Source organism: Semicossyphus pulcher, unplaced genomic scaffold (assembly GCF_022749685.1).
Source record: "Semicossyphus pulcher isolate SPU_LCO1_2020_fin unplaced genomic scaffold, fSemPul1.0.p SCAF_14, whole genome shotgun sequence".
NCBI classification, from domain to species: domain Eukaryota; kingdom Metazoa; phylum Chordata; class Actinopteri; order Labriformes; family Labridae; genus Semicossyphus; species Semicossyphus pulcher.
The window spans coordinates 9,208,113-9,230,143 of record NW_027211648.1 but is presented as its reverse complement, the minus strand read 5'-3'; the positions used below and the strand labels follow the sequence as shown (position 1 = coordinate 9,230,143).

At 40.2% G+C, this 22,031-nt stretch overlaps 2 protein-coding genes across 2 annotated transcripts; both read right to left on the bottom strand.

Annotated features, from left to right (window-relative positions):
- Positions 1 to 6,788: 6,788 nt before the first annotated feature.
- LOC138591467 (eukaryotic translation initiation factor 5A-1-like) lies at positions 6,789 to 14,890 on the bottom strand. The gene is made up of 5 exons (XM_069662080.1): positions 14,831 to 14,890; positions 13,691 to 13,870; positions 13,452 to 13,556; positions 12,527 to 12,658; positions 6,789 to 10,800 (listed from the first exon to the last, which is right to left on the bottom strand). Exons 2-5 carry the CDS (start codon positions 13,850 to 13,852, stop codon positions 10,738 to 10,740), a joined length of 462 nt encoding a protein of 153 aa, XP_069518181.1. The 5' UTR covers positions 13,853 to 13,870; positions 14,831 to 14,890; the 3' UTR covers positions 6,789 to 10,737.
- Positions 14,891 to 15,783: 893 nt separating this feature from the next.
- On the bottom strand, positions 15,784 to 21,749 carry slc2a2 (solute carrier family 2 member 2). Its single transcript, XM_069661238.1, has 12 exons — positions 21,735 to 21,749; positions 21,225 to 21,320; positions 20,873 to 21,081; positions 20,615 to 20,739; positions 20,300 to 20,415; positions 20,033 to 20,195; positions 19,014 to 19,120; positions 17,900 to 17,980; positions 17,042 to 17,146; positions 16,820 to 16,921; positions 16,083 to 16,286; positions 15,784 to 15,978 (listed from the first exon to the last, which is right to left on the bottom strand). The coding sequence occupies exons 1-12, from the start codon at positions 21,747 to 21,749 to the stop codon at positions 15,784 to 15,786; spliced, it is 1,518 nt and encodes a 505-aa protein (XP_069517339.1).
- Positions 21,750 to 22,031: the final 282 nt, after the last annotated feature.

The window sequence follows — 22,031 nt, the reverse complement described above, 5'->3', positions numbered from 1 at the left end:
CTAAACTTATGTAGAGACCTTCTAGCCTTTCAATCAATCAAGGTGTTTTTACCCCACGTCACATTCACCCTTTCACACACTAATGTATAGTGCCATTTATCAGCTAGCTCTTCCCAAACATTCTTACACCGCAGGCTGTCTCCAGGAGCAACTTGTGGTTCAGTATCTTGCCCAACGCTCCAACAGCATGTAGAGTGGAGGAGGTGGGGATCAAATTTCACCAACTTCCCAGTTTGGGATCAATAAAGTAAATCTATCTATCTAAACCACCAACCTTTCAATTAGACGGCAACCTACTCTGCCTCTAAGCCACAACTGCCCCAATTTCTGGGCTCTGAAAAGAGCGTATGTTTCTGTATGATACTGAAAACTTCACTTTATTTCAGACACTTAGGTCCATATCAGCAACAACAGAGGGATAAAGACAGGAATAAAATCATTACAGTTCATTAAAGTTTCTAGCACAGTAGAATAAAAATAGACAACAGTGAAAGGATGAAATCATTACACTTTACTACTATGATTTAAAACACCCAAAGACAATTTTCAAATGTTTCCAGAAGCATAAGAACACCTTGTGTGGGCTGAGATAGTGCCATCATGATTACATTTTATAGTCTGATAAACTTGTGAAAAGAACGTGCTATATTTGCTTTTCCTGTTCCTGTCGCTGTCGAAAGAGACAGCACAGTAGTGTCTTTCATTTACCTGTCATTTTGAAAGCATGCCTCAGCTGTGACAGTTATAAAAGGGTTTGTTATAAGATGCTGCATTCAGGTACGCATCAGATGGTCCCAGTTCCCAAGTTGAGAAATTGTTTTTCCAACTTCGATGTGTTTGTAAGCTTAAAGTAGTAATGTGGAAACCCAGTGGAAGTATAAAGATAATATGTTGTGTTTTATTGCTGGTAACTGATCTGAGGTCACTCTACTTGTCCCACACTCAATAGTTACAATGGAATACTATTTTACACATTAGCTACGCAATTTTCATCATCTCGGCAAGTCGCGTGAATTTTCTTAGCTTCTCCATGTTGTTAAACAAATGAATGGGGTTTTTTGTCAACCCCAGTCAGGAACTAACTCTTACTGTTATATTCGCCTCGCGTTACTCGCGCAAGTTTGACCGCCCGGATCAAAATTTGCGTTTAAATAACGGGATGGAGGAGAGGAAGCGGGGCTTATCTCCAGGGTTACCAATGGCATCAGGAGAATCTCGATGTTGGTAGGCTTTCACTACACCATGTGACGCGAATTCGCAGAGGAAGTAAAATTTTTGTCACGTAAATTTGCGTCGCGTCATTTGCGCCGCCCAACGCGAATTCGCGTCTACTCGCGTCATTGCATTGACTTTATATGGAATCTCGTCGCAGATTCGCGTCTATTCGTGTTCGGCGTGAACGCATAGTTATGATTATTCTGACACCACATGAATGCAGCATTAATGTAAGCTGCTTATGTTCGTGTCACACCTGCCCTGTATTATATTGCCATAAGGACTTTTAATATCCAGTAGTGTATGGAATCCTGAAGCTGATCTTATAGGAATAATGCAGCAGTACTAATGCAGTAATGTGTGGGACTGATACGGAATCAGTTGGGGTAAACTGAAGGTAGCTCTATATTTGCACCAGCACAGTTAATCCCATACACTTTCAATAAAAGCGCACTGTTCACACTAAGGCTTTGATCTCCCCTTTCTCCCCGTCTCATGCTGTCTGGAGACACAGGTCCTGCAGTTACATAACAGCCTTTATCTACACATGGAGCTACCCCCGTGTTAATGTATGTAGCCTATGCGTGCGTGTTTTCCCGGACTTACAAGAGAAAGCCCTCTCCGCTGCAACTCTATCAAATCTCCCGTCTTTCCAAGCAGGTTCATGCCCTCCAAACACTGGGCAGGAATCCAGCGGCTTCAGCGTCTGGATAAACAGGTATGGAGAATTGTGGAATGGCGGATAAAACCTCTGCCAATCCCCTCCACAATCCCTGCTTCGGTGTCCACACTGAGCCTTGAAAGAGTTCAGAGGAGCCCAGTTAAACAGGGAGAGAAGCAAAGGCCATGAAGAGGCCTAAATGGGTGTTAGAGTCTGTGGAGTCGAAGATGCCTTCCTCACAGTGTGATGTGGGAAGTTACGATTGACAGATACTATCTAAATGTTATTAAGATGAGTTTTGAGGTGTCTCTCCTTTACTTTGCTTTTACCCCGTACATTTAAACCCCAAGCGACCCTGAACAGGGTAAGCAGTACAGATAATGGATGAATGGATTTCTGCAAGCTGCCTTCCCAAAAAAAACACTCTTTTCAAAACACTTCAGTGACTTTCACTTCAGTTGAATCTGTCTTCTACTTTTACCAGATCCCATGCATGGCTTTCTTTCTTAAAGACTCCCACTGTCACCGCTAAAATATAACTGATTTGCACACGAGCTACCAAACAATAAAGTTTAGCAAGTTTAGTTTTGACCTTCTCCTGTGCCCTGCCACAGACATTTAAACTGTCAGTGTACCTGTATATGTATACGTTATCAAAAGTGATGTGTCACTGCCACCTCCTGGGCAGCTGAGGTATAACTGCTGCATCTTGTGATAACTGAAATATTAGTTTCATTCAGAGTTTAAAACATTTAAAACTACAATGTTGCAAGTTTAAAAAAAAAGTTTAAGTACATCTGGGCAAAATGTGTTTTATAGGATGTTTGCAGGCTTCCTATTGGTTGTGTGCCGTGCTAACAGAAATGTTGGAACGATAAATTCATGTTCTCACATTCTTCTTTCACACCTTCTGCAGTTAAAATCCGCCGTCAGTTTTTGTGCTCGTAACATGTGGAATTATTTACGTCACACCCTCGGGATCGACACTGTAATTTCTGTCGGACAAATGAAGGCGATGGTCTCAAACCGCTTCAACTCAGCTTGCAATTGCTTTTACTGAGGATTGTGTTTTTGGTTGTTTAATTGTGTCACTTCCTGCTTCTCGACATCATTATAAATGAGGGAAACCTCAATGATTTTCCAGGATAAATAAAAGTTTGAAATGAATTGAATTCATTATGAGTTCACATCACAGTTTACTGTCATTAATAGGGCTGAACGATTTTGAAAAAGATTGCGATTATTTTGACTTAAATTGCAATTTTGATATGATTTGCGCTTATTTTTTACATCATTACGCTCATTTTCGTTGAAAATTATGAATTAGTGATTATGGTCTGATTTTCGCATGGATCTGTACTAGGGATCGACCGATTATCGGCCGGGCCGATATTCTGCATTTTGACGCATATCGGCATTGGCCATTTTTTTATTTATTTATTTATTTTTTTTGTATATGACGGCCGATAAGAGTGCAGAGTGCTCACACACACGGTGGAAAGGAGAAAAAGTTCATTTCTTTGCAAATTTTATTTAACTTTGTTTTATTTACTTAATAAAACTTCAGGAAGTTATTTATTTATTTATTTAAATTTTCAGTTAACTTTATAAGAGATGCTGCTGACCCTGGGAACTCCCTGCGCTTTTTGTTTGTTTGTTTAATAAACGTATGCTTAAAGGCATTTAAACAAAGTTAAGTGTTGGAGTTTGTATTATTCAAAATTTGACGCCAATATTTTCCACTTTTACTGCAAATGAATATTGGCTCCAAATATCGGTTATCGGCCTCCTTGACTACTAATAATCGGTATCGGTATTGGCCCTGAAAAAACCATATCTATCTCTAATCTGTACCAAGCGAAGATATTTGATACTTTTGTCTGTGTAGGCCAGAACAACTCTGCAGCACAACATTTAAATGAAACTCACGTTACCCTTTACAATTATTGCACCTCCTGCGATTTTGCCCATTATTGTGATTTTGATTTACATTTAAATTAATCGTTCAGCCTTTGTTATTACGAACACACACACCTTCCCCTCACGACTTGCTTCACGAGATGCTTAAAGTCAAAGTTCTGAATACGAATTTCAAACACTTAACAGCTGTCAGAAAAACTCGGGTGTCATCTAAAGCAGCACGACATTTCAAACATCTGGAGTCATGGGAAGGAAACATGGCCTTTGCCCAACCTAAGTGTTACTCAACGAAACATGAAGAGACATTCAGTGCATCATTCAGGTGTTCTTCAATACTGTAGTAAAGATTATTTGAGGTCATTATTTTTGCTCACTATATCTTAAAAAAAACAGATATGTACATGAAGTAAAGATTTAAAACCCAAACCAGGAGAAAAAACAATAAAGATAAGATTACTGCTTGTTCCCTCAGGACACAACTTCCAAAAATCGATTTATTCTTTAAAGTCGAGGTGAAATGAAAAATGTCATTTTAATCCTTTTAGATCACATCCACGGTAATATTGTGCATCTATTTGACAATATAGGCAAAAGAAAATACAGAAAATCCATTTCTTCGTTTTCTTATATCAAAATCCGATCATTTTTTCTTCCGGTAAAACTAAATTTTACGCGTGCTTACGTAAGTTAGCACCAAACAATTTCAACCAATCAATCTGCAACATTTAGCCGCAGAGCACCAAGAATGCTTGGTCAGTTAGCTAGCTACTGCGCTGTGGAGAATGTCTGTCTACGCCCACTTCTCAACGATCAAATCAAACCCCTCTAATGATATGTCCTGTTTCACTCGGAAATACGTCACGATACAGACTAGATACTCTCGAAATGCCGTTTCAGCTCGGCTTTTCTCAAGTTTTGAGCCATTTCTGATAGCCTCCTCTCTCACATCTTTTCAATAAAAAAACATCTGTAAATTTTTCTGTTAGCAGTGTAAATCTAACAATCTGACTAGTTTAAACTTCACTGTCCTTCTCCATTTATGTTGCTTTAAGTTTACAGCTAGTGACATGGCACAAATGCCAGCATTGGTCTGTATGTGGGTCAGTTGCTCCAACACTTTACTCCAGACTGAGTCATGAAATCTGGTACAAACACTTCATGGTGATTCCCTCACTTTTCCTCCATCACCACCACCATGGGTTCCAAATGTGTGCTTTTTAGTTTAACGTTTATAGATACAACTATTTGATGGATTGCCTTGCACTTTGGTTCAGTCAGTTGTGCCCCCCTCAGGATCAGTTGTATTAACCTCAGTGATCACTGACTTTTCACAGGGGTGAGTGATGCCAGATTGAACGCTCTCAGGCCAGAAAGACAAATTTCACACTAGATAAAAGAGGGGGAATTATCGATCTGTTAGCTTTCATGCTTCACGGGTGGTTCGCTGTTTTTCCCGCCTAAAACTCATTCCTGTTTGAAGAGCCCTTTCACTCAAATTACAGTAGCTTTGGTAGTTTAGGTTTGCAGATGAATATAATTTCATGTGTGGCGCTTTGGGTCAATGCCTTTTGAAAACTGCATAATTCCGTATTTTTCCAGAATTACTTTTTCCAGAATTATTTTTTTAAAAGTTAGCCTCTGAAATGGGCCGTTCAGAACAACTGCTTTCACTGAAATCGACCAATCGTCATTCACTGTCATTCACCTCAGGCTACCTTCTTGCATGAGCTTGTCGTCGATTCATTAAGATTTCAACTTACCATTCTGATACCTCCTGGCGATTCTGGCTCGTACATAAGGCTGAATAACTGATCCAAGAGCCGTCATGTTTTCTACAACTCTGGAGCAATCTCGGATCCCATCGGCTATAGTCTGAGACGATTCAGCCTCTGGGGATACCGGTGAACGTGCCGGGCAGTAAGCGATAAACGACTTCCCGTCGAGACTTTCTTTTCCGCGTGCTGCACATGGACTGTATAAATAATAGACGTAGTCTCAGTGACGGGGGTCGCCATATTGGAAATGCAGGCGCTGCATTGTTACAGAAAGAGAAACCGTTTTCTTGTGATTTACTTGTTATTAACGGGTCTTACCTTCGCCGAAATTTCAACATCATGATGCAGATTTATAAGAAGTAAAATTTCAAGCTTTGTCAGGTCAGTCCTCAAGAGGAGAAGTAAACTTAAAATGCTCGTTTGTTGGACGGAGGTCGGATCGATCTGATGCATTCGAGGAAGTCGGGAAATCTGAACGCTGAACGGCTTTTGTGACAAAGCGTGAAGGGAATTCATCTCAAGTAGAATTTTAGATCTAGAACAGATTGTTAGCTGTTAGCATGCAGATGTCTGTTTATAGAGATTAATAAGAAGCTAAATCGTCAGCAGATCACGCTGATGGGAGCCGGGATGTCATTACGGCGGATTATGCTCCGCATGCTTTTGCTCTCCTCATGGATGGACTGTTTTTCTTGCATACACCGCAGCCTGTTGATACGTGATTGGTCAATATTACTCGGACTACAAGCGTAGTTCAAACAGAAACTAGAACACTTGCCGTCCTGGAAATCCACATCCCTGCCTACAGATTCTACTGTGTAGACTATTTTACTATGTAGAATCTGTAAATAGAGTTTAACTTTGGAGTGACAGTGCAGTGTGGGGGCGGGGCTACGTGGTCACTCCAAATACTGTCAGCCAATCGCGGCTAAGGTCTAACCTGTGAATGGCGAAACGGCTTGTTCGTTTCAGGAGGAAGGAGAGGCTCCAAAAAATAATTAAATTAAAATATGTATACAGTTTTTAAAATGAAACCAACTTTACCTACGTGATTCTAAAACACATTAGAATAGAAAATTGATTGCATAGCTAAAATGTCCCCTTCCAAAATCAGTGCTTATTATAGATCTTAACTGAACTTAATCCACGCACCCATTATCACGAAGAGAAAGTAATCCTTATAAAACAAGTGAAAACAGCAGACAATTCTTCTTCTTGTAGCCAGTATCAACTGAATGAACTTTATTTGCCTACACAACATAAACAGACAGTTGTGGGTTTTAAGAAAGCAGCCATACAATATTTAAAACAGAGAAGACAGGAGTGTATGTTCTGCATCTTTATGTTCCAGGTTGGATTTCCCCCTTAAAACTGGTCAGATTAGACGTCAAAAGGAGGAAAGAGAACTGTTGAAAACGCATTTTCCAGCTAACACTTGGAACATAAAGTACACAAGACATTCACCTTTCTCCTGTTGTAACATAATACACTGTGAATGTGGTCCGAACGTACAAATAAACCACGTTTTCTTACAAGAAAAGTTAAGTAGCAAGTAGACAGATAGCAAGAAGGGTTTCTATGAGGAAACAGAAACGACAATAGAAAAAAAAAATCTAAAAAAGATTGTAATAAAACAATTTGTATGTTTTAATGGACTTCACTGCTGACATAGTTTAAGTAACACATCTCCTAACACTCTGTTTGGAGCCCTGAGATTATCTGCCCTCGTTAATGTAGGTGAATCCAACGAGGACAGGACCATCTCCTTTTATAGTGTAAACATTATATCAAACGGAATCAAGAGGTCGCTCCTGTTACCTGTGTCTCCTTTAAGAGGATCAGGACGAGATGGGTTGTAATACTTAGTGCTACATATCAAAGACCGGAGGCTATTAAAACACGAAGGTAAATAAGGATGAGATTAATTTTCCTGCATCAAATGTGACAGGTCATAAATATGGCTTAAGGAAGACACTCATCGTCTATCGCAGCTGTGGAGATGAAGGAGGAATGGTTTAGCAAATTGCAGTCACATATTGGGAATTGAAGACATTTGGACATCTAGCCGTGTAGTTAAAGCTACTGTGAGGAGTTTTTCACTGGTTATGAAACAGACTGAAATTCATTCTGATTACTCTATATGACCTACAAAAAAAGATTGATTATTTCTATATAGTTATTTTTAATGCCTGAAACCGCTGGCGGGGGGGTAGGTGTTAGACGAAGCGATTAACTGCACGCTGCCTTTGTTTACATTTTTCAGGGCCAAAATTTAAAGTGAGTGATGCACGTGACTGTTAAAGAAAGCAGGAAGAGATTTTAAGTAGGTATAATAAGTAGGATTTTCCTAGAAAAATAAAATAGACTTTTACAAATATAATATAAATCATCACTCATGGGCCTTTATACATGTGTGTTGGTGAGTGTGTGTGCAGACCCTTGCGAGACCCTTCCCTCTGCATCTATTCTGTTTTGCTTTGCACGGGACGTTTTCAGGAGGGGCGCTATTGTGGTTCCCTGAGCCAATCAGAGCGTACAGGTGAATGTGGGAGTGGTTCAAATTAGCAACGACTGGGCCCCATTCAGACCGGCGAACATGGCGAAAGAGCGATGCAGAGTTGGCTGGAGTTCTTTCTGTTGGACAGGTAGGTGCCTCAAACTGGGTAGGACAAACAAGCATGCTACTGCAAAGGTAACCGTGACGCGGTCTGTGTTAGCTCGGCGGGGTGGGCGTGTTCTCGCACGAGAGAGTGAGCTTCTGGTGACGAAGAGCCCATGAGGAGGGGCCCAGTTTGAATGTGTTGTTGACAAAATGCAAGGAAAAATCCCACTTATTATACCTTTAAGCATGTACAGGACAAAATCAGCAAAGGCTTAAGAGGTACAGCTTTGTCCACAGGGGGCCCCAAAAATCGACGAACCGAAAGTTCCTCACAGGAGCTTTAAGGAACCGGTAAACTGTAAACTAAACATTACAGAAATGGCATGTTTGCGACCAAAAAGACAACTATGCTGCAGTGACACGAAGCCCACTGGTTAGACTACTTTGACCTTTGCTACCCTAAAGCAGCATTTCCTACATTTTACACATGTTTGGACACAAACCTTAGAGAGCTGTAAAACCAGGTTGAGGTGCTGCAGGCTGAAGTTGGGAGGATTTATGTGCATACGGAGGCTTTTGCATTAGAATGTAAGTCAGCCCAGTGGCCTGCATGGCTTAAGGTCAATGCATAATATACTGCTGCCTTTAGAGCGCTAATTTGCTGGTCAAATGCTTTTTCGTCCTGCATAAAGAAATTAACGCTCAGTATGAAAGAGTAAACCGAGTACGATTAAATGCAATCCAAGAGTACTGTTGTGCTGTTGTTACCATAATCTAACAACTAGATGCTAGGAGAAGTGGGTGGAGCTGGAAACCACAGACATAATGCCATATCTCCTAACATATTATTCAGGGAAAGTAACACACCGAGCGAGAACGGAATGATGTGAAACAAAATAAAAGTAGCACTTAGTACAAAATATAACATTCAGTGGAGTACTTTGGTGTCATGGTGGAAGTAAAACATACTTTAGATGGACTGAAGTCAGAACAAAAATAACAGACCGGCTGCTGTTGTACAAAGCTAAACAGAATACCTTCCAATGTCAACATACAACTGTGTTTATATGAATTAAGTAATGCGATTATCGTCAACTCTTGGCAATAATCTGGAAAGAAAAAGAAGAAAACTAAGGCTGTAGCGCTTCAAATATATTGCTAATACACTTTAAATTTCATGGTAGGAGGTAGGGGAGAAAACTAACTACCTGCATGTGAATGCAGATTCTACAGCAACCATGTTAATGCTGTGCATGTAAACGCATTCTGATTTCCTGCGATGTCTTTCACTAACGGTTTCTGGCGTGGCTGTAAATGTAGACCATTCGTATAACTTCATTCATTGTGAGAATCACAATCCATTTTTAGAAAACAACCTCTGCACAAAACCCTAAAAGAAAATCCCCTCACACTGCACACAGACCTACCACCCATAACCCAAAATACCTCAATGCTAACACTCATCTATTATGAGGGCACCAATGCCTCCAATCGCAAGACTTGGATAACCCATAGTGGAACTACCACCTGGATTGGGCTACATGTGTTTCCACTACAAGTCATCATTAACTTCAGTATTGTGAGGGTATACAATTTGTTTTCTACAAAATTGTATAATTGTTGAAATTAAGCTTCAAAATAAAAATGTTTTAAGACTATAATAGTTCAGATTTTCAGTGTTTTGTTCTTCCAAAATTATTTGCTCTACATTTCAGCTCATAAAAGGCCTCCGGTGAAAGGAAAGTTTGATAGCATAAATGAGAAAATGGCCTAACCATCCACCCCAGCCCAGGCCTGTTAGGCTTCAGAGCCGCTGAGCCAGCAGAGTTCCCAGCTACAGAAAGCTGATCTTATTCAGACCTGACTAAATGCAGAAGAAATCTTGCCGCAAGATCTGTAGTTGAAATGCACAGTAAATTAAGTATTACTGTCTACACAAATTCATAAATGCTAAGGCATGTGTATAAAAGTCAATTATAAGTGTGCTTGTGAATGCATATGTTTGAATTGTCAAAGGTAGAAATGCATATTTCAACAATGAGATTAAATGTTTCTTGTCCTCTGAGCTTGCTTGAGGTGTAAAGTCAGCCGTCAGAGATCAAACATTTAAGGGGTAGATTTAAGTTGAATGCATTGTTCAGCATCTCAGCTGTAAACAAGTCTGAAAAAATGTTCACAGCTAACTCAAAAGCTCAATCAATTCAGAAAAAAATAAGGAATGACTTTAAAAAGGAATGTACGCAAAAAAGGACATCATCCATACTCCAACAAGAATGTTATGAACTGCTGGAATATCGTTAGGAATTCCTGGAATAATATCAGTACCCATTGCAAAGTGAAGCTGGGATGGCAAAGGGTGGATAACCTCACTGACTGAAGTGATTGCCAGTCAGCCCTGAGCCCAAGGTACGGCTGAAGAAGCTGACCCAGTCCAGTTTCTGGATTTCAGTTGACTAGCAGGGAAACTGGTGGAGATGTGGGGTGAAGGCCATTAGCTTTGGTGAGGCTTCAGAGCCTTTATGGATGACTGGAGTATGGAGGTCTCCAGCGCTGTCCTGGACTTCTTAGTTATTCACGGGCTTGAGGGTGACTACATCTTCTTCATCTAATGCTTTCAACACAGACACCTGAAAAGGGAAGAGAAAATTAAAATCCCTGGCCCCACATCCATTTGTTTATTCTGCACATTATACATTCTGCCTGAACTTCAACTAGTTGGGTTAGCCTTGCACAACTAGCAAAGTTAAGTGTCTTAGAGGTGTCCATCTGAAAAGCATCATTAAATAGATCTTTTAAACAATCTACGGCGCATGGTCTAAAGTAGGACGCATATCGGTATCGGGCTTTTAAAAAAAAAAATCGGGCCGATATTCAGCATTTTGACGCATATCGGCATTGGCTTTTTTTAAAAAAAATTTTTTAATCCGACGGCCGATAAGAGTGCAGAGTGCTCACACACAAGGCAGAGAGGAGAAAAAGTTAATTTCTTTGCAAATTTTATTTAATATTTATTTATTTACTTAATAAAACTTCAGAAAGTTATTTATTTATTTATTTAAATTTTCAGTTAACTTTATAAGAGATGCTGCTGACCCTGGGAACTCCCTGCGCTTCTTGTTTGTTTGTTTAATAAACATATGCTTAAAGGCATTTAAACAAAGTTAAGTGTTGGAGTTTGTAGTATTCAAAATTTTGACGCCAATATTTTCACTTTTACTGCAAATGAATATCGGCTCCAAATATCGGTTATCGGCCTCCTTGACTACTAATAATCGGTATCGGTATCGGCCCTGAAAAAACCATATCGGTCTATCTCTAGTCTAAAGCACATGGTGCAAGGGCATTTAGTGCATGTCCATCTCAGCTCCCATATCTGATATAGCCTCAGGGACAACGGTGAACATGCCTGGCGTGTCGCAGCAAACATGCTGGATCGTTTACAGAAAAAGAACCTGTTTTCCAACCGATTGACTTTAATTAACAGGTCTTGCCTTTGCCAAAATTTCAACATCATGATGCAGATTAATAAAAGTAAAACTGAAGCTTTGTCAGGCCTGTCCTCAAGAGGAGAAGAAAACCACTTTTAAAATGCTCGTTCTTTGAACGGAGGTTGGATCAATAATTTCTGATGCATTCGAGGAAGTCGGAAACGGCTTTCCTGATAAAGCATTAAGGGAATTTATCTCAAGTTGAATTTTAGATCTACAACGGATCGCTAGCTGTTAGCATGCAGATGTCGGTTTAAAGAGATTAATAAGCTAAATCTTCAGATAGCCGCTGATGGGAGCTGGGGTGTCATTACGTTCCGCCTGCTGTTGCTCTCCACAAGGACTGTTTTTCCTGCATGTGCCGCAGCCTGCTGATACATGATTGTAATACGCTTGTAGTCAGAGTAGTATTGACCAAACAGAAACCTTCCCGGGAATCCATGTCCGTCCCGGGAATCCACATCCCTGCCTAAATAGAGATTAGTGTAGAGCGTGTCTGAGCGTGTTTTCTTTTAATGGCAACACCTGTATGACGTGATTTGCGAACACTGGTAGAACAAGACAGTGAGCCTTTGTTTCAAAAAACAATTGTCATTTAAAAACAGCAAATGGCACTTGCTTTGCACCAGGTGTAAGACAGGCCCTCAAGGGCTGTAGACTACAAGTGTCTCGGACACTCACAAACCCCAGTGAAGCAAAAACGTTTTCTAGAGAAGCTGTCTAAAGTGAAAGAGTAGGACACTATCAAAATTAAAATCACAGAACATTGAATTACTGTACAACTACATGCATAGGCGACATATGAAGAGATAACTAATTAAACATTTATACAGTTTTAAAGGAGATTTTATTTTTAGAAACTCACCATTATCTGATCCTCTTTTTCAAACTTTTTCTCGATTTCTTTGCCGAGTTCATTGTCTGGAACTTTAAGGTCCTCTCTGGTTTCTCCATTATCATCCAGCAGTGCCAGGAATCCATCTGCGATGCCAATAACCTTAATGTGCCACCAGACAAAGGGAAAAGAATTTTTGAGATTTGGTTTAAAAATAAACTTAGAATAACCAATGCACATTTAAAATTTGATTAATAAGATGAGGATGGCAGGATCACAGATTTGTGTATGTGACTGAGCTGGGCTTGTTGTCCTTCTTAACAGAGTAGAATCTGGTTTTCTGATCAGTCCTCCTGTGCAACATAAGCTTCTTACATGTGCCAATACTACATGAAGCATTTTTTAATAAATAACCTTTTAAGCCACACCCGTACTATTTATATAAAGTAGGTCTTTTATAGGATGTGTATCTGTAATTTGCTGTGTGTAAGGACCAATCAAGACGAAGGCCTTCAAGGAAAATTGACGACTTTTGATGTTACAAGTGGTGCAGAAAAGCCCTACAGAAAAATATTATTCACAAGAGTTTTTTGCCACATGGAATAACACGGCTGAACAGAACTGAGCTGTTTTTAGAGAATTGCAACCAAGAAAGGGGCGTCTAATCAGAGAAGAAGAGACTGCTTGTTGATCAAGGCAATACCTGTTCAACCAGTTCAACACCTGTGTATCATTTTACAACTACCAAAGAGACAGCTCAGCTTTGACTCGTGTGAAACACCCACTTGGCAATTGAAAATGTTTTTTTTTCCCCACATCAAACTTGTTCAAAGGGATTAGCCAAAATACAATTTAAAACATTATGGGCATCAGTTGCAATGATGGTCTAAACAATTGCCATAACAAAGGGAACCCTTTGGTACTCATAAGAAGACATGCAGCAGGGAAATCTCACCATATAGTCTTTCCTTGTTACACGTGGGACATCCATGTTATGGGTAGAGGGGCAGATATCTTCTAACTTCTTTTGAGTAAAGAGGTCAATTCCAACGAGGTGAACCTGAGAAAACACAGAGGATACAATCAGGCCTTGAGGAACGTGAACATTTAGGGTGTCTTGTGAAACACTTAAAACGTAAAATCACAGAAATGCCTTGAGCACAGCATTCCAAAGAATACACAAGGCGTTATTACCTTGGCGTGTCCATGCTTGCCAGTCTTAGAGGTAGACATTTCGACGATCTTACAGGGGCGTCCTTTCAGCATGACAAAGCCGTTCTTCCTCAATGCAGAGCACTGCTGGGGAAACGTACAGGAGGCCCCGGAGTCCCCACTGGTGAAATCCTCATCTGCCATGATGGGCTACAAGTTGTTCTGTCACCATGATGAGTAAGAGAAGACAGAAACATTAAATGTGACTAAAGGTAACAAATCGTATAAGGATGCGTGTTGACGTAAAAGCACTTGAAATGAGGAACAATCAGATTTTTTGTTGGGTAGTGTGTGACATAGACCTTTGAGTACAATCTGTTTCCCGACAGCTGTCAAAAACATAATGGGGCTGTACACAGAGTTCTAGAGGAGCTGTTGTCACGTGGTCACACTAAATCTGTTTTAAAAAATAAGTGGACAGTGGTTGGGCCGTATGTGCTTACAATTCAATAACCTGAATTCAAAAAGTGGGTCAATTCAAAGTGGTTTGCTGCCCATTGATCGAAGATTCAATGTATGTTTTCAAGCTAACGTTAGCTAACTATCCGAAAGCTAACATTAGCAGCTGGAGCTCATGAGTGCAGTTACGCTACATAGCTAAGAGTAGCTATCCCAAATCTTCTTGTACAGGCTATCCGGGGAAATACCTTCCTAACGATATAAACATTTGAGCTTACTTAATGGCTTGTGCCTTTTTAAAAATGACTAAATTTTGCGTGGTAGTGGCTAGGTAGCTTAGGTTAGAAAGTTAGCAAACATCATTAACTACCTGTGTTACGTGGCAGCTGGGCCAGATGAGCACATACCGGCAACTTTAGCTTAAACCAGTCAGCTAGCTTTAGGTTCCCACTTCGTATGCGTTCTCTGTCATCGTTAGCTAAGTTAGCTTGCTAACAGGGCCAACACCCATTGACACTGACTGACGTATATGTTGCTAACGTTAGCTAAAGTAGCACCAGCCTTGGTCACACTTCCTTAGAAGTTACTGATTAACTACAAACACGACAAACGGCTCTGAGTGTTACACATTAGGTAAGTCGTCACTACATCACTGAAGACAAGGTTACTAAACGTGAGTCCCACTGAGGAAATGTAATGTACATGCCTGGAGGTTTTGCTTACCTTGTGTCTTGCTTTCACCAACGAAGGAAAAACCCTTTGCGTGCGTAAAGCCTTTGTAATGCAGGGAGACCAGAGAGGGCAGGTACGGGCGCTAAGACGAGGTGACGTCACAGGAACGCAACGTAGCAGTCACTGTCAACCCCGACCCGTTCAGTGAAATGCAAAATCTGCTGTAGACATTTTCCTCATTGCTCTCTTCTATAGGCTACCGGTTGTCAAGAAATGAATACATTTTTACCTAATTTAAAAATGAAATTACATGAAAATCCATAATCTATGACTTTGTACTATCTGTTGTTTAAAAAGTAACAAATAACACACTTTTTTCATTTTTATTATTATAATTCAAAACAGGAAATGCTTTAGTTAACTCTATACATAAAGTAAGATATAACCATTTGTTATGTATATTGCCAAACCAAATTTCACTAAAGTTTTACACAGACTTTAGGTAGTAAAAAGACTTTAGGTAGTAAAATGATAGTATTAGAGTTTCTAACCACTAAGAGTCTGCAGAGACAAGCTGTGAAAATGACAGTGACATGAGAAACGTCACAGCAAACAGTTTAGCTGACACAGAGCAATGTTAACACTCATTTGGAATAGTGTTTTAAGCACAATAACAAAAGATGCTATAAAGCTCAGGTGACCCTTTTCCCTTATAAAGAGTCATATTGATAATAGCCGCTTTAACCACAAAAATACTGTATTCAGAGCTTCTATTTTGGTAAATGTAAACACAACTCCATACAGTTTAACAGAAAAATTATAATTTTGTGTTGGTCATAATGTGCAATATGAAAAATGTGTTTTGCTTACTGCAGTTATTGTTAATAATTATAATACTATGAGGATAAATGTACATAAACACTTGACATTTGAAATACTGACTGATTACACATCCATTCATATACATACAGATGGATTACACAAAGCTGCACCTAGCCATTATTTTAGGCATCCGTTGATGTTTTGAGCTGCTGCAGCTCAGTCGCGTCTTTGAGGCTCTTTTTCCGTCCCTTGTGAAAGACAGCAGCGATCTCCTCAAAAGTTTTGCCTTTGGTCTCCGGGACCCGAAGATAAATAAACACAGTGAAGCCGAGAAGCAGCACGGCAAACAGGACGAACACATAAACACCCAACAGATCCTGAAAAGAGAAAAAAATAAGCACAGGAGTGTTAGTGTGTCTGTGTCTGTCAAGTGCATGTGTCGTCCACTTTGACGGTACATTTGTGTGTCCTTTCTGCTTACCTGTATATAAGGAAAGGTCATGCCTACAATGAAGTTGCTGGTCCAGTTGCAGCAGCCAGCGAGAGCGATTGCCGCAGGCCGAGGTCCCTGGCTGAACAGCTCAGCTACGATGAACCACGGAATAGGACCAGGACCAATCTCAAAGAAACTCACAAAGAGGAAGATGGCTGACATGCTGACGTAGCTCATCCATTCGTAGTCACTCTGGAGGGGAAGATAACATTGGTCGAGGGAAACTGTTTCCTGTCAGGGAAGCTTTCTGATGACTTAAATGAACATATGCTGCCAGAGAAAGAATGAAAGAGACCGCTTTTGGGCCTGTACTTTTTTCTTTATCTCTGGGTCTCATTTCCCTGAAGTTTAAAACACAACAACGTTTCACTGTGAAATGCTGTAGTATTTTCTGATATACTGTTTTGTTTTGACCTTTGGGGTCACTGCATTTTCCCCTACATTGTCCTATTTGTTTAATTACCTAACAGCACAACAAAAAGAATACTATACCTTTAATTTATTTATTCATCCAAGTCAAGCTGGCAAGAAGACCTTGAGTTTTTTTTGTCTAATTTAAGTTCCCACGATCAAAAATGAACCTCAGTCTCATATTGATAATCGAATTGAATAAGCCTTGACTAGGAGTGTTTTCAAATGAGCCGCACAGGTTGTGAGAGTGGAACAGTTAAAAGAGTAAAGAAGTGGCTAACTTGAGTAACGTTCTGATAACTTATTGAACAAACCTGGAATTTGAGGCCCACAGTCATGCCGATCGCACAGCAGCACATCCCTCCCAGACCTACCAGAGTCAGAGTGCGCCTGCCAGCCTTATCCACCAGTGCAACCTAGAACACACAGTACTATGTTTATCTATGTGTATATGAGGGCATATGTTAGGAACACAACAATATATTTGTGGTTTTATTTGCACATGTTGGTATCTATATGTACATGTGGCCACTCACAGACACCAGTGTGAACACTGTGTTGATGGCTCCGACTCCTATGGTGGCGTAGACGGGTTTATCCACACCAGCAAAAGCGAAGATTGCCGTTGAGTAATAAAAGATCTTGAAGACAAAACAAGTGCATTTCTTTTCATTACTAATAAATAGTAACAGATTGTGTGTTTGCTTTAACCTCTGGGGTGGTCCCGGGCGGCAGCCTGCTAGAGTCGCTCCTCGTCTTCTTGTGTCTGTATTGTATTTGATATCTTTTACCTTTTTCCTTCTTTATGTACGTAGTTTGTTAACTTTTTTGGCTTTAAAAAAAGATGGGGCCCTGCACTTTCTTTATTGTTTTCTTAATTATTGTGTGTATTGTGTGCACTCTTTAAATTCGTAATCTTGTGCAATAGAAGTTCTTACTACGTAATACCTGTCAATACTACTGTCAATTTAACTGCCACCATTACTTCCTGCCTTCTTCTGTAAAAAACCTTTGTAATATTGTTTTTTTTATCAGGCACTGTCTCTTTTGCATTGACCCATACACTTTATCTTTTATAGTGTTTTGTTTTTCTCTAATTTGTACTGTATTTTTGGAGCTATCTGGTACTATAATTTCTTTCGGGATTTAATAAAGTTCTATCTTATCTTACACACATCTCATGTGCTATACATTTTCAATGATATAAAAATATATCCAACTTTTATTTGATGAAAAAGTCAAACACTGAAACTTTTTTGTTCATGCAGTATGCTTTAAAAATAGAACCGTTTTCTTTGGTCCTTTTCATGCTATCAAAATCACTATGGGTTTATTCAAGTTTAAACTGACAGAGAGGAAGACAGAGGCGGAGTCTGGTTTAATTTGCCACTCACCGCATTGATTCCAGACAGCTGTTGGGAGAGGTGCATCATGAGGGCAACAAGCAGCTGCTGTCTGTACACAGAGGAGCGGATCTAGAGGAAAAGACAAACAGTGAAGGACTGTTACTGCGGGGTTCACGCCATAGACTGTTTTTAAAAAAGAGGACGACATGACAGCTCCCCGAAACATCTCTATCGCCCCCTGCTGACTGGCTGCAGTATAGGTCACAAAGCCTGCCTTCTCTATGGTAACACATGGGACATGAGTCAAACTATAACACCAAAATACACGGCAAATATATTTTCCTGTAATTATATTTCATTATCATCATGCTGATTTATGTAAGTGGTCTTTTTTGAGAAGTATAGTTTAAATTAGTTACTATAGTTATTTTAATTAGTAGCAGTGTAGAGCAGGACCAGCATAAAGCAAAAGTAACTAACACCAACATTACAGTCATTGAACTCTCCATAACCTTCAGACTAACACAATAAACTGTTCTGCGGCAGTCTGAGCCTACGTGAGGAATCTGCTGATTAATTATCTGCTCTCAACATGTGTTGTGATTAAATAAATCTTTTGCTTTCTCGTGGGAGCTGACCAGGCTAGGATAGCTTAATCTGCAGCCTTCAGTAAGCTAGGTTGTGTCTAAAAGTGTATTCCCCCATTTATTCAAAAACATTTTTACCAAAGGAAAAAATTATAACCTCTAAATCAGACAGATCTGGCACAGTGACTAATGTTTCAACATAAAGCACGTCTTCATCGGGGTTATCACATGCTGGCTGGTGCCAAAGACTGTAACATTGGCTGATGCACAGAGACTCCTTGACTGTTACATCACCATTATATGACATTTAAATAACGATTTAACATTAACTATCATTTTGATTACGAGACATTATCAGTGTACTTTGGTTACTGATTAACTCGTAAGGTTCAGAGGGTGTCTCTGTCTGCCCTGCAGAGGGATGTCTCAAGTTTTATAGTTAGAGTGTAATGAGAGTGTTGTGGTGGCACAGGGTGCTGTTTTATTTTGAAAATCGAAAAACTCAGACATTTTCTCAAAACTGTTGATGGGCAGGATAAAGTAAAATTTACAATAGAGAACATTTAGAGACCTACCAAAGAAAGGATAGAGACCCTGGCCTCCCTGTCTGCCTCCTCCTTCTCTCTCCTCATCTCTTCCAGATCAGCAGATGGATCATACGCCCCCTTTAGACGAAGCAGACCTGCAACAACACACAGAGCAATGGAGGCAAGTTCAAGTGTCTGTATAAATGACCTATTAAGTTTTCAGGCCCTTAATGCAAGTAGCTGTAATATAATATTAAGGTGCAAATATTGTCATCTTCATGTACAAAGGAAAAACGTTCCGTATTTTCAGGAAATGTGTTTAAAAGTAACAATAAAACGACAGCTAGCAGCAGGTTAGCTTAGCTTAAAGAGTGGAACAGGTGGGAACAGCTAGCCCGGCTCTGTCCAAAAGTAATAAAGGGCTTACAGCACCTCTTATGCTCACTTGTTCATTCACTGAAGCAACAGCTGGAAGCTAATTAGCTTAGTATAGCTTTAAGAATGAAACAGAGGAAAACGGGCTCTGTCCAACGTTAAGAAAGAGCCTACAGCAGTACTTATGCTCACTAGTTCATATATTGAAGCTATAGCTAAAGGCTAGTTAGCTTAGCATAGCTTTAAGACTGAAAAAGGAGAAACAGCTAGCCCAGTTACAGCCCACAGCACCTCTGAAGGTAACCAGATAGCACGTTAAATCTCACTGATTGTACAAAAGAGATATACCATGGTAATTAGTGCGCTTTAGAGGCACTGCAAGTGGATTTAATTAACTTTGGAGAGAGCCAGGCAAGCTGTTTCTCCTTGTTTCCAGGCTTTAAGCTAAGCTAAGCTAATATGCTGCTGGCTATCCTCATATTTAGCTGTCTGACATGAAAGTGATTTCAATCTTCTTATTAGCTTTGATTTGTGCACCAAACAAATATACGCACATTTCACAACATTTTAAGTGCTTCTTTCAAATGTCTTATGTAGCTTATATACTGGAAATTTGAAAGCTTGAGCATGTAGGGTTTTTAAAAAGAGAGACACAGAGGACGACATGGAGATTTGCTTTGTGTAATTCTTACTTTTTCGCGCCTCTGCCTCCTTGCCCAGTAGGATGTAAAGGTACCGTGGGCTCTCAGGGCACAGAGGCAGCAGGAACGATTGTAGTACTGCTGGAGATCCAGACAAACCGAGCAGCAGGGGCCACATGTCATCATTACCGAGTATAAAGTCCAGGCCTATTACCTACAACCGCACACACATAAAGTGTAGGTCATTTGTTCGGGAAATCCTCCAGGAGAGATGCTGCTGTGCATGTGATTGTGTGTGTGTGAGAGAGTGTATCTCACCTGGCTGATGAGGATGCCAACAACAACAGCCAGCTGGTGTAAAGTTCCCAGAGCTCCTCTGTAAGCTTTGGGTGCAATCTCTCCAATGTACATCGGCACCAGCCCCGATGTCAACCCTGAGACGCACAAATAATTAGCTAACCAACTTTAAATGAACATTAGCTTCTTTATAAAATGAAAATATATGATATATTTTACATAATTAGCTTTCAGTATGATCATAAAGGTGGATAATAAATATATAATGCATTATTATTGGGATTTCCCACTTAATGATGCTATTAATTAAAGGTAATAACTTGTGCTTTATTGTACCACAGTAAAAGCCCATAACAGCACGGCCGGCGATGACCATGAGGTGAGGTTTCCACATTTTGCAAAGACCCATCAGCAGTCCAGCAGCTACAGCCAGAACATTGACCATCAGCATGCCCTTCACTCTTAAAGACAGACGGAGATAGAAAATACATAATAGAGAGTATTTGTTTGCCTCCATCTCTCGTGTCTACATTCATATGCTTAATTTCCATGAATGTATGAAGATAATATTGGGGTCATAGCCAGATTTCTCACCTCCCTCTCAGGTCTCCCACAAATCCCACCAGGAAGGAGGACACCATCCCACCGATGGAGAAGATGGCCACTGACAGGGACCAGTACATGACCACGTCAGGGTGATGTCCTGCCTCGAAGAAGTCTTCTTCTTCTGTGCTGTTTTCTGAGAGGACCGCGGACCTCTCTGACCACACACCCAGGGACAGGCCATAATGCCTTTCAATGACCTATTTAAAAAAGGATCATCAATATGTACCAATGGCAGCACATACAAAAATAACTTTCACTTGTCTTACAGAGGGAATGATCTGTTTGCATAGTATGCTGGATATAACAGGAAGAGAACAACGTCTGCGAAGGTAGATCCTACCTTCTGCGGCGCGTTGATGACCCCGAGACTGTAGCCGTACTGCAGAGACCCCAGCACTGCTGTAAACACAGCCACAGCCAGTGTGCCCGTAAGCTGCTGCGGGAGAGAGAGCTAATCAATCAGGTGAAGGCTCACACACACACGAATGCATGAACAAACACAATGTGACACGCACAAGCAAGAAGAAGAGCGTGTAAAAAGTATAATTGATGGATTGAGAATGCTTACATACAAAAGTTACAAATCTTATATAAGAATGATTTAATGAAACATTTTGCAAGTGGTTTAAATATGTTTGAACTGAGAGCTTGACCTCAGACATGACTGACAAACAAATGAAGAAAGCAGATCATTTCTTCATGTAACAGTGTCAAATTTAACCCTCAGAGTTTCAGACAGTGTGTTTACAAGACAGTGACCAACCACCTGTTTGCAAGTATTACCAACATAAGTAAGAATATATAACCATTTAAATAAAACGCACATAAAGACAGCCGAGAGTCACCCTACCTTTTCGTGCTCCATGATGAGTCCAGAGTGTCAGCCAGGAGGTAATGATCAATGAAAGCTACATGCCTGATCACGCCGTGTCCACCTGTGTCACTAATCGGCAAACATACATTCACACACACTCAATACTGACTGACCACATACAGTAAATGAACAGTGTCCTCAATGCCCTCCATACACTTTTAAAAGGAGGCAATAAAATGATAATGATGGTGAGCAAACGGTGAGACAGTCTGGAATCTCTGAGGAAAACACTTCGCTGTCTTTAGGTAGTTGTTGTAAATTATGGACATTTTT

Coding starts and splice junctions, on each gene's coding strand:
- LOC138591467 (XM_069662080.1), bottom strand. CDS start 13,852: ATGGCAGATGAGGATTTCACCAGTGGGGACTCCGGGGCCTCCTGTACG. Junction 13,557..13,690: donor GCAAGCATGGACACGCCAAG/GTAATAACGCCT, acceptor GTGTTTTCTCAG/GTTCACCTCGTTGGAATTGA. Junction 10,801..12,526: donor AAAAAGAGGATCAGATAATG/GTGAGTTTCTAA, acceptor TTCCCTTTTCAG/GTGTCTGTGTTGAAAGCATT.
- slc2a2 (XM_069661238.1), bottom strand. Junction 20,740..20,872: donor GTGGGAGACCTGAGAGGGAG/GTGAGAAATCTG, acceptor TCTGTCTTTAAG/AGTGAAGGGCATGCTGATGG. Junction 17,147..17,899: donor AGCTGTCTGGAATCAATGCG/GTGAGTGGCAAA, acceptor TTTGTCTTCAAG/ATCTTTTATTACTCAACGGC.